Below are 13036 nucleotides of genomic sequence, written 5' to 3'. Positions count from 1 at the left end.
TTTAAATTCCCTTTTAGTGGGCCACTACTGCAGAATCTCAAACTTCTGTGACCTGACAGTTGGCTACCCTTCAATCTATTGCAAATTCGTCCATGAAGCTCATCTTTTATGTTGCAGAAGGCACCTTGAGGGCTTCGGGTTCAGGCATTTTCATCAGGAGGCATGCGTGGATGTATGTCTGTGGTTTTGCGGAGCTCTTCAAGTCCTGTTTTGTCAATGCTCCCTTTGACGTGCTTTGGCCCCACAGTAAAAGATGTACACACTAGGTGTGAGGAGGACGTTAAGACTCTTATCTTCAGTAGGCATACATGTTTCGACTACTCAATGAACCATTTCCAGGAATCAGTGGGGAAGTTGAACAATTTGGTTCAGTAAGTCTTGGGGTCCTTTCCAGGACACATGATGTAGTTCCCTCAGAGGCAGAGGTGGGAGGGATAATGGCAAAAGACACCTCCGTGACAGAGAAGGCCTGGAAAGGCTAGTGTCTAGTAATGTATTTTCTGACAGACCCTTTCAGTGTTGCTGAAAGGAGGCCAGATTGCTGTCCTGTGGAGGTAGTTTGGGTTAGCTTATCTCTACATATAGAAGCCTGGCTAAATGTAACAAATGACATTTTGGTGCAGAGAATAATATCTACAGGTTATTATTCCCTTTTTCCTACCACCCTTGTTACCCACGAAAATCACTGATCCACCCAATCAGAGGGGAGCAGCAGCACTAGAAATCCAAAAGCTGCTGGAAAAGTCATCCAAGAGGTCCCTTCAGAGCAAATGTAATCTGGAACGTACTCAAGATTCTTTAATACCAAAAAAAAGAACGAAAGGGGACTGAAGACAGATCTTAGATCAGTGTATTGAACAAATTGGTTTGATATCCCATGTTCTGGATGGTCATGGTTCAGTCCAGTCTGCCCTTTCTGAGCAAGGACAACTGGATGTGCTCAGCAGACCTTCAGGATGCGTACTATCACATAAAAATAGACAATCCAGAAGATACTTGCTCTTCCAGCTGAGAGCCAAGTCGTTACCCGTTCAGAGCACTGCCCTTTGGCCTCACCACATCCCCCAGGGTGTTCAGGTGTATGGCAGTAGTAACAGCTCACTTGAGACTGCAAGCTTCTCTGTTTCCATACTTGGACAACTGGCTCATTACCACTCTGAGCAGGTCTGTCTTAGTACCTCACGAGTGGTCTCTCAACTACAAACTGACGGGCATGGTTTTCCATCAGTGGGGCCAGTTTTGCTGCAGTCCTTTTGCATCTCCCCAAACAAAAAGTGCAGCAAGCAGCTTTGCCCTAATCCCCCCACTGGAGGAGTCACCGAGGGATGCTCTACGCCACAATCCCCCCACCCCTCGTTCTTTTGTATGCATTTCCTCAGACTCCTTTAACTCCAAAATTCCTTTAGAAAGCAGCCAGGTTGAACAAAGTCATCCTCATTGCACCTTATGGGCCTCAGTAGATTTGGTTTCCTTTCCTTTGGCCTCATCTTGTGTACCCTCCTTGGATTCTGGATCCAACCAGACCTTCTGTCTCACCTAGACATCTCAAATCTCAAGCTTGACTGCATGGTTTCTCCATTTCTGTTAATAGCCTGGTAACCTGTGCTGTTTTCACCTGTCCATTCTATACTATTATCTTCCCATAAACCATCTACAAGGAAACTACAAAAGTAAATGGAGAAGATTTGATTATTGGGCAGAGCAGAATCAGGTAGATGCCCCAGTTCATTCTGTTGAATTTCTAGTGAGTTTATTTAATGAGGGCTCTACTTTGACTATTAAAGTTCAGCTCGCAGCCATCTCAACTTTCATTTTGGGTTTCAGAATTCGTCCCTGGCTAAGCCTTTTTGAAAGATGCTCTTCTACTTAGACTTGCTTATAAGGATCCTATGCCTCCATGGGATTTAAATTTGGTAGTGCAAGCCTTAACACATTCTCCCTTTATACCTGCAGCTAAATGTGATTTAAAAAGTTTTTGTCCTGGAAAATGGTATTTTTAGTTGCAATTACATCTACTAGAAGAATTTTAGAACTTCAACCATTATCTTCTAAGCCCCCATATCTGATTTTCCACAAGGATAGGGTCACCTTACATACCAGTGCTTCCTTTCTACCTAAGTTGGTTTCAATTTAACATTAACCAGGCCATTAACCTGTCAGTATTCTTCCCAAACTGTACAAATAAAGGAGAATACATGCTGCACTTACTGGATGTTCAAAGACAATTGAATTTCTACCTGCACAGAAGAAAAGAAATTAGAAAGACCAGCTGTTTGTTTCCTTTGCACATAACAAGCTGGGCGAATCAGTTACAAAAGTAACTCTAGCTAGATGGTTGACAAAGTGCATGTCGTTTGTCTGCACAATGCATCTCCCCTTACCTAAACCACTAAAAGCTCTCTCAACCAGATTCTATGGATATTTCCATGGTATTTCAGTGTAGAGGATCCATGGATGATATTTGTGTGGCTGCAACGTGGTCAAATTCGCCTACCGTTATCACTCATTAAAAACTAGATCTGGTCTTGAGGGGAAGAGCAGCCTTCAGCTGAACTGCAATCAAGGGATATCCTTCCTTAAAGTCTACCCAGGAATTCAGGTAGCTGGGGTCTCTGTTCCATCCATTGAGGAATGAATGAAAATTGACAACATTAGATAAAGAAGTTATGTACTTACCGTAACGTTTCATCCGTGTTCTCCATTTTCATTCTTCAACTTCCCACTTCTGGAGGAGTGAGACTGTTGGGGACAGCATATGTCCATTTTTGTTTAACCCCAGTTATGGCATCTGTCTTAGTTTCTATTTCTCTCAAGCTGTAAATAGGATCGGAGGGATGTTGGGGATAAGGCATTGTGGGTAGGAAAAGAGGTCATGGTTTTGTCAGCAGCCATGAGCTACTGTAACGGCCAAGTCGGATCAGTGTGTCAGATTTGAACTCATCCATTGTGGAAGCAGGAGAATGTACAACACAGATGGAACATTATGGTAAGTACATAACTTCTTTTTTCACAACTCCCAGTAAGTACACAGAACAAAAATAAGAAAGGACACCAGTTCTGCTTCTTTGCTGGCTTTCTAATTCAGACTGGATATATTTGATGAGAGCCTACGTTCATCCCTCTCGGCTGGTAGGCAGCACTTGCTGGTCAGCACAAAGCTGCTTAATTAACTTTCATTCAACAGGTGTTGTGCTAGTGCTGTCCACAGTAAAATGTGAATTGAAGCCACACCCAGCTTATCCATCCCATTTTGGGGGATCATTTCTGTTTTCAGGCTTTATTTACCCTGCAAAGGATATCCCTGTTTTTGGAGGTATGTTGGAGTTTTCAGTCTTGATTTATCCCTTCACACAGTTTTCTGAATTCCCCTCATCGCTAGTGATGTTTGAAGCTGCCTGGTATACAGGAAACCACACTACATGGCCAACATAGTAATGGTGGCAGTAACATAAAGAAAGAAGACACACAACTTGCATCTACCTATTTCAGAAAGAAAAATAAATGACCTCGTGTGGTTAAATTTTGTAATACAGTTCATTTAAGTTTATAGACTTTACTCTGCCTGTTTGGTAATCTGCTTATATTTTTCATTTTTGTCACTAAGTAAGTATGTTTCTGAGTAGCTATCTGATATTTGGTATTCAGATTTTATGCTACTTAGATGCCTAGATCTTTGGGTGGCTGCTTCTATTTAATTAAGGGTGTTTGCTCTTATTTTCAGTATTTTTAACATCTGCAGCTACAGGTTGAGAGGTATGAGTGAAGCTGTTGCAATCTCAGTTTATGACCGAGACAGATTTAAATACAGCACTGTTCCAGGGGTTGTAAAGATCGACCTGACCAGACTGTCCCAGTAATATTATATGCTTTATAAGAAAAATGTTCAATTCATGTTGCTATTATACTGTATTTCTTCATATCTTAAGTTTATGAAGTGAGACTGGCATTATCAACACAAGCAGATTATTTTCCATGTAATTGTTGTACGATATGATGGTATGAATGAGTAATATATTTTTACATTTTTCCCGCGCAGTATATAAAACTTGGTCAATGATTGGATTCATCGGATCATCAGAGTCGTCGCAGCTCACTTGCTTTTAAGTGTTATAGCAGACAGCCAGTCTGTCTGTTCATCCATGGTCCACACAGAGAAGTCCTCTGGGCAGTGAAGATCAGGCAGTGGGACAAGTAGCAGCACTACGTGTCACGCTGGTTGCAATTTTTTTTTTTAAAACAGCAAGCTGCATCAAATTAACTATGTTTAGTACCACCTTGCCCATACCATGTGGGTCAGGGTGGAGACAGGTTGAACAGGAGTGGGAAGATGGGAAGGAGGGGAGATAAGAAAGATGACAGAAGTTACTCATTTGAAATATAGAAATAAGTAAGCACAAAAGAAAGGATCAAAAGGAATCGTGATTGGTGAAAATTTCCAAAAGTAAAAAAAAAAAAAAGGAAAATGCCCACACCCGCCCAAATGGAGGAAGCCAAAACAAAAGTCATGAAGGATTGTATAAAAGTCTGAGAGGTGAAAGCGATGTTAACTTTAAAACAGAGCGAATAGTAATTCAAAGGGGTGGGTTGGTTTAGAATAGGATGAGGAAAACAGAACAAGAGAGGTTTGTTTTCTTTTTGTTTTGCATTGTTTTCAGGCTGTCTAGCCAGCGCTGGACCCAAGGAGTTTGTCTAAGTTGCCTTGTGCTGGATCTGGCCTTGAATGTCACATGTGTTTGCTCTCAGATTAGAAGGCTCATCCAAGTCATCATAACGTAACATATGATTTCGAGTAGGCAGGTTCCTTAGATTATGAAATCATTGTGACAAATGCGTTTAGATTAAGGCACACTGTCTCAGCAGTTGTGATGTGCATTGACTCTGGGGAGTGTGGCCCAGTTTGGAAAAAACATTAGCAAGTATCTGTGTAATGTATTTTTAAACAGATGAACAGAACACAGTCTCTGCAGCTCAGGCTGAGAATAGCATTGAGGTTGCTCAATGGTAGTGATCACTGCAGATATATCCATCCCCTAGTAATTGTGTAAGGTCATCTGAATCTTTCTCTGAGCGGGAGAGAGTCACTCGGTATGTCTTGGTTTTGAGTATCCCTTGAGACGAGGATACAGACTAGTTTATTTTAAAAAATATAGGCATTCCTCATATACTCTGGGAGTAAGACATGAAATCATGCCTGTACTACTAGGACATCTATAACAAGGGATCACAGAGTATCAGACCAGGATTCCACTCATGTTTTAGTACAAGAAACTACTGATCTTGGAGGCTTGTTATAGACCAAGTGCCAACGTTTAAAATTCCCTGCTTGCAGGTCCTACTAGTAGTCCTCTCCCTTCAAATGGTTTTGTGCCCCCTGTTATGAATGAAGCTACTAAGTTAAACACAAAGAGGTCATAGCTTGCAAAATAGGTAGGATTCTCACTTTGCAAAGTAATGCCCTAAACTGTAACCTGGCTTCAGTGTCTGTGATCTTGAAATACTGACCAGACTCTTATGAATCAGGATTAATTTGTGTGCCATTGAAACTGTATATGTCTGCTTACTGGGAGATACCCCTTTGTTCTTTGCTTCCTGTAAAGCAATTCCTGAAAGGAGTGTACTACATATATGGCTGTTTAAGAAATTATTTTGTCCATGGGACCTAAGGTGTGTTGAAAAAGTTAGTAGTGCTACAGTTTGCACTTGCAGTCTTCAGATACTTGACCAGGAATTTGCCTACCTAGTGGCCGTAACTGTCAAGTGAATATCTGAATTACAGGCATTTGTTTGCTAGCAGCTTTATTCATCTTCTATACAGACATAACCCTCCGCACCAACCCACATTGCTTCCCAAGCTAGTGTCAGAAGTATGTGTGAATCAGGCCATTAACCTCTCACTGTGCTGCACACGCATGCACACACGAACCCACATGCACACAGAAGAGTTTTGCACCCCCTTTGAGCATAAGCATCTGATCCTTTAGAAAGGATTAAAGAGGTGAAAAAATCAGTTGTTCATAGTTCTCGTAAAGAGTACGGAGATAGCCAGTCTGAAAACAGGCCATTTTAAAATGGCTAGCTCACTGTGTCTTGCTCTGTCTTCACGATAAAATTGTACCAGGGCATTTAAGGGCTCGCTGCACAATGACAGCCACCATGGCCTTCCTTTGGGGGAGGGGGGCTCAACATAAAGGGCATTTTGGAAGCATCTGCCTGCTCACACCTTTTCCAAGCATTGCATCTTGGGCATTACCTTTCTGGTCCAGCCAACCTTTTGTCCATGAGTTTTGAGAGACTTCCCAACAGCTTGTACTTCTGCAGTGAACAGAATAGTGAACTTAGCACAGTTATGTAGGATGTTGGAGTACATTCACTATTGCAATAACATTATCCTCCTGCCCATCTGTCTTCTGCCTGCTACCATCCAGGGGTTGGGGCAGGTACTCAGTCAACTTTATTTTTCCCCATTTTCCTCTTTCTTCTAAACCTACAAGATGGCCTCTCCTCATGATTGAGCAATGCCTGGAAAAGTGAGACTTTGGCTTTCTTCTAGTTGAACTGCTATCTGGATAGCTAGTGCTCTTGCTTCTGCTAGACCCTTGCAGAGTACAGGGGCAAAAAATAACTAATAATTGTATGGTTTAATGTTCTTTCATAAGACTGGCATCCTGACATTCAGTTGGTCGTTTTTTACCTGCCTAGACAAGGGGGGGTATGACTTTTGAAGCCAGGCCAGATGTTGGGCCTTTTGTGTCTAGCACAGCAACATCAAGCATACTTCATACACACCTGTGTGTGTTTGTAGTTCTTTGCAGTCTTCTGCAGTAGACAAAGGATTTGCTTTCTTTTCAGAAACTTGGCAGATCTAACAGATGACTCAGTCATCGGCTGGAGAGTCTCTGAGCTAAGATATAAATTATGGCATCTGTTAATACAAGTGGTTTCTTCACAGAGACTCCAGTTATGTAATGAATGAATACAGGTTATGCATTTTCCCACTACAGTATTTCAGATATGTTAAGTCCTCCTGTTCTGCTTGGTTCTGTCCTCTAGGTCTATCACTTTGGCTCCAAGCTGGTTAATTCAGACTTTGTAAGACAGCTAAACCTTTACAATCTGTCTTCTTTTCATAGTCGTGCTGTTCCATTGGAATAGTCTGTCCACTGATTGGTTCCTGAATTCTTCCATTTTAGCATTTAATACGAGTGTATCCGATATGAAATGGCAGTGGCGTTTTTAACTAGATTGTTTAATGAAATCTTGGAAAGTGAGAGGATGCCTGAGGAATGGAGAAAGTGTTTTGGTACCGATTTTTTAAGAATAATGATGATGTGCAGAGCTATAGTAACTACAGAGGGATTAAACTAATCAGTCACAGCATGAAGTTATTAAGAGTAGTGGAAGCTAGGTTAAGAAGGGAGGTGATGATTAGTGATCAGCAGTATGGTTTCATGCCAGGAAAGAGCACTACAGATGCGATGTTTGCTCTGAGAGTGTTGATGGAGAAGTACAGAGAAGGTCAGAAGGAGTTGCATTGTGTCTTTGTGGATTTAGAGAAAGCATTTGACAGGGTGCATAGAGAGGAGTTGTGGTATTGTATGAGGAAGTCGGGAGTGTCAGAGAAGTATGTAAGAGTGGTACAGGATATGTACGAGGGTAGTGTGACAGCGGTGAGAGTGACGGATGTGTTTAAGGTGGAGGTGGGATTACATCAAGGATCAGCTATGAGCCTTTTCTTATTTGCAATGGTGATGGACAGGTTGACAGACTAAATCAGACAGGAGTCCCCGTGGACTATGAAGTTTGCAGATGACATTGTGATCTGTAGTCAGAGTAGGGAACAGGTGGAGGAGACCCTGGAGAGGTGGATATATGCTCTAGAGAGAAGAGGAATGAAGGTCAGCAGGACTAAGACAGAATGTGTGTGAATGAGAGGGAGGATAGAGGAATGGTGAGGATGCAGGGAGTAGAGGTGGCGAAGGTGGATGAGTTTAAGTACTTGGGATCAACAGTTCAGAGTAATGGTCAGTGTGGAAGAGAGGTGAAGAAGAAAGTACAGGCAGGATGGAGTGGGTGGAGAAGAGTGTCAGGAGTGATTTGTGACAGAAGAGTTACCAGTAAGAGTGAAAGGGAAGGTCTACAAGAGGGTAGTGAGACCAGCTATGTTATATGCCATGACCCTACCTAGTCTTCCTTCCCTTTATGTACCCTCTAAAGGACCATACTTAGTACCTCATTACACCTCTCTCTGCAATGTGTCTACTATGCATTTGCACAATTTTATACAAACAAAAAAATGTTTATTGTTGACCTATTAAACTATATCAATGTAAAATTGTTACTTAGCTTCTTTTTAATGCAACTTTAACTTTATGCATGAAACTCAACATATGTGAATCACTGTGCTATAACTCCAATTATTATTAATATTGTTTAAAATTGTACTTGTTTTAAAATGTATTACTGGAGCTTTTCTCCTCGGGTCTCCACTTAAAATGGGCCACAAGCCCAGTTGGACAAACCCGGTTAACAAATGTCAATAAATAAATAAAATAAATAATATGGGTTGGAGACAGTGACTTTGACAAAAAGGCAGGAGTCCGAGCTTGACGTGGCAGAGTTGAAGATGATTTGCACTGGGTGTGACGAGGATAGACAGGATTAGGAATAAGTATATTAGAGGGTCAGCCCAGGTTGGAAGGTTTGGAGACCAAGCCAGAGAGGCAAGATTACATTGGTTTGGACATGTGCTGAGGAGGGATGCAGAGTATATTGGAGAAAAAGATGCTAAGGATGAAGCTGCCAGGTAACAGGAAAAGAGGAAGGCCTAAGATAAGGTTTATGGATGTGGTGAGAGAGGACATGCAGGTGGTTGGTGTGACAGAGCAAGATGCAGAGGACAGGAAGAAATGGAGACAGTTAGTCTGCTGTGGCGACCCCTAACTGGAGCAGCCAAAAGAAGAAGGTGGTGCTAGAAAATAAAATGCAACTTGTTTACTTCCAAGTGCCAAACTTAGACTAAATCTCCTGAACCTAAAAGTTAATATGTAAATTTTATTTCCCTCCCTGCAACACTTGTTTATTTGCAATATTGTATCTGATTAGAATGTGCCTATGCATATATGCCTGTAAGAATTTGTTTCTTCATAACAAAAGTTAATTCTGTTAAGATTTTAGGTGACCTTTAAGTTTATTCTGCATTTCATTTATTTTCAGGAATTATACTTTAAATGTATTTAAAAATACCTTTCTTAACTATATTTCATTTTTTTCTATCAGGGCTGACCTTTATCGAGCTTCAGGAAAATTTGAACTCCTAGATCGAATTCTTCCAAAATTGCGAGCTACTAACCACAAGGTGCTACTGTTTTGCCAGATGACCTCACTTATGACAATTATGGAGGACTACTTTGCATACCGTGGCTTCCGTTATCTCAGGCTTGATGGTGAGCTTTAGATTAATTATTTTTGTTTGTCAGATTTGCTTTTAAACTGAAATGTGAAATGATTGTTTTTAGCAACTTCCATGTTTGTCTTTGTATACCCGCCACATTTTAGTACAACTTGATGTTTAAGATGTTAGAAACAGCTGTTTTAACTGTGGTTTGTTTCGGCTACATTTACTGTAGTACTACATAGTATTTCTGCTTTGGAGCTTGTGCTAATTCTCTACATAATATGTCAACTTTCCATTAGGTGCTCAGCTTGGTTTCTCTCTATGAGGCTACCACTCTGACTGGTTCCTCAGTTACCTGAGAAACTCTTCTGAATCCATCACCCCGAAGATGTCACCTTTGGGAAAACAGTGAACCTATGCAAGAGCCCTTCAGATTGGTGGAGGACAAAACAAACTTGTATGTGGCTGTTTGGCTGTAGAAAGGTATTTCATTCTCTGGTTTTGAGGAGCCAAAGCTCTCAACCATTCAACCAGTAGTCTAGGCTTTCAAGGGTGAGTTTGAAAGTATAGCTTTGGAGCTAAACTTCGAAACACAAGTTCACAAGAAACCAAATAAGTTTTACAGAGTTCAGGAGAAGGTTAGGCATATTTGTGTAAACACCCGGGGGATAGTCGTGCAGTAGTGTCTTCACTGGATGCTTTGAAGGGGGATCCAAGCTAACCCCTAGCCTTAATTCTCTCTCTAATGTTAAGAAAGTAAGGCCGTTGACAGATGGGATTAAAAAATGTACACACTGGCCACTACGTTCATTAGAGCTGCCAGATGTGTAACAGTACCAAGGTGTATATTCAGAAACAAGTAAAGGAGAATGGCATAGGATAGCTCTCCAAACCCCTCCAAGTTTTTTGTCTGGGAGGGTTTTCTGTTTTCAGGACAACTGAGTTATCCTGACTTGAGACGCACTTGTAAATACGACTAAATTGAATTTTGAAGATGATTGAAAACACTGGGCCTTGGCAATGCATGGTGGTGGTGTAGTTTGGCAGTTGTCCCTGTTACATTCTGACAGTTTTTTTGGAGACTGGAGTATTTTTCGAACAGTCGCTCTTAATTCTGCTGTCTCCATCTTTAAAAAAAAACAAAACAAAAAAAAAATTATAGGGTTAGGAAGGCAGTAACCTCTTCACCTTACAAACAGTTGCTTTTTTAGAAGTCAGTATCTCACTGCACCTTTTATAACATGACACACTGTGTTCTGGATGTATATTTTCATAAGATCCAGTGCTCTTCATTATTGCCAGAATTTTGATAATCCCTCCATTGAGTGGCCATTTTCCCGTGCTGAGTAATCATCTTTAGTTAGTCCATCTTATTCCACACCAGCTTCTGGATTACAGTGCAGTATATGAAGTACCTCAGGCAGATCAGACGAGATAGCTGTACTACACACACTTGCTGAAGAAAACATTTGTGACTGCCCATCCAAGATCTGTCTTTTTTAATTTCCCCAAGTCTTTTGGGTTTATAATACCATGACGGGAATGGACCCCATTCCTAAGTCCAAAGTACGATTAAAGTTCATGAAATTAGTATTGTTTCACTCTTTGATGTCCGCCAAAAGTGCTCTTCGGAACACCTGCAATGTGCCCAGTAATGACTCCTGCAATTCGTACGGTGTTACATGAATTGGTAACATATCTAAATACGATTGTAAATTCTTTTTTATAAAACAGGTGTAAGAATCTTCTCTGTGGAAAATTTTCAGTCCATATATTTTTAATCACTGTATATTAATCAGATCAGACAATAGTAGTAGAAGTAGCGAATGTAAACTCGTCTTAAGTCAAAACAAAACAAAAAGTAATAGAAATATATAATTGTACAGCATTACTAAGTATTCGAAAGTAATCCAAGCAAGGCAGGCGGTCTGTTTCCAGTCGAAAATACTTTAAGTACACAGACAAGCGATTCAAATTTCCTTGCAAGCTTTCTAAATATATATATACTTTTTATCAGGCATGAGAGTGGTGTATTGTGCTGTAAAACAGTGTTATTGGTACACGTTAAATTCACATCCCTTCCCCCATCAGTGTGACATTCGAGCTGGTCCTGCCCTACTTAGTAGCTATCATAATAATATATAACCCTTATGTACTTTAAATAAAATTATATAATGATATGGTACCTCTTATTTAACCAAATTAAGTAGATTAAGTCTGTGATTTTATCCAAGACAATATGCTACATGGCTGGAAATCTATTAACCTCAGTTCATTTGGCAATCAAAAAATATATATAAATATATACATATACATTTTGCATGTAAAAATAAATTTCTGTCTTCATAACCTATTAACAAAGATCGCTTTCATCCTTTGAGACTTCTTCAGGTCTATGTACAAGAACCCTAAAAACCTATATAATTGTGTAATTAGTTAGTATTGTTGTTACACATCATTTTGAATAAAGTGGAAAAAAGAACCAGAAAAAAATAAGAAAAAATGTATGTATGATGATGGAAACAAAATATACACTTAAATTTCAACTGATTTAAAATGGTATTTAAAACCAGTTTGTAGAATAAAATACAATTAGTCATGTAAACAATGTGGCAATTTTCTAAGTTCCAGTGCACTTTTAATTGAACAGTAGTAGTTTAGTCCAGGCTTCCTAAAAGATTTTTACATGCAAAATGTGTATGTATATACTTGTATATATATTTTGATTGCCAAATGAACTGAGGTTGATATATTTCAAGCCATGTAGTATATTGTCTTGGATAAAATCACAGACTTAATAATCTACTTAATTTGGTTAAATAAGAGGTACCACATCATTATATAATTTTAAAGTACATAAGGGTTTATATATTATTATGACAGCTACTAAGTAGGGCAGGACCAGCTCAAATGTCACACTGATGAGGGAAGGGATGTGAATTTAACATGTGTACCAATAACACTTTGTTTTACAGCACAATAAACCACTCTTATACCTGATAAAATATATATATATATATATATATATATATATATATATTTAGAAAGCTTGTGAGGAAATTATTATTCTATTTTTGTTTTACTTGGATCGCTTGTCTGTGTACTTAATAAAGGATTTTCGACTGGAAACAGACTGCCCACATTGCTTGGATTACTTTCGAATACTTAGTAATGCTGTACAATTATATATTTTCTATTACTTTTTGTTTTGACTTAAGACGAGTTTACGTTTGCTACTTCTACTACTATTGTCTGATCTGATTAATATACGGTGATTAACTAGAAATATATGGACTGAAAATCTTCCACACAGAGAAGTTTCTTACACTGTTTTGTTTTTGGACCCACTACACTTTAGTGGGTTGTTTTGAGACTTCGGGGATACCACAGAGATTACTTGTTTTTTAAATTCTTTTTTATAAGACCCGTTGCTCCTACTACTGTTGGAACTGTCTGGGTATCTTTCTTTCCACATGGCTCTCATTTCTTCCTGCAGATCTAGGTATTTTATGAATTTGTGCCTCTGTATGCAAGACACTGTAGTCACTGGGTGTGGCGATTTCAATGATCAATGCTACTTTTGTCTCCTTTTCTTGGACCACTATATCCAGTTTTCTAGCATCTATCTTTTGAACTGTTAGT

The 13036-nt window shown here is 39.7% G+C and overlaps 1 protein-coding gene across 1 annotated transcript in view; it reads left to right on the top strand.

Annotated features, from left to right (window-relative positions):
• LOC122810775 (transcription activator BRG1-like) overlaps positions 1 to 13036 on the top strand; it is a 1556036-nt gene that overhangs the window by 478897 nt on the left and 1064103 nt on the right. The window contains exon 12 of the mRNA XM_044082336.1: positions 9277 to 9443. Within this exon, the coding sequence (XP_043938271.1) occupies positions 9277 to 9443 (167 nt within the window). The remainder of the gene's footprint in view (positions 1 to 9276; positions 9444 to 13036) is intronic.

Source organism: Protopterus annectens, chromosome 9.part0 (assembly GCF_019279795.1).
Source record: "Protopterus annectens isolate FY-2018-M chromosome 9.part0, PAN1.0, whole genome shotgun sequence".
Taxonomy (NCBI): Eukaryota; Metazoa; Chordata; order Ceratodontiformes; family Protopteridae; genus Protopterus; species Protopterus annectens.
This window is presented reverse-complemented; position numbering and strand designations above follow the sequence as displayed.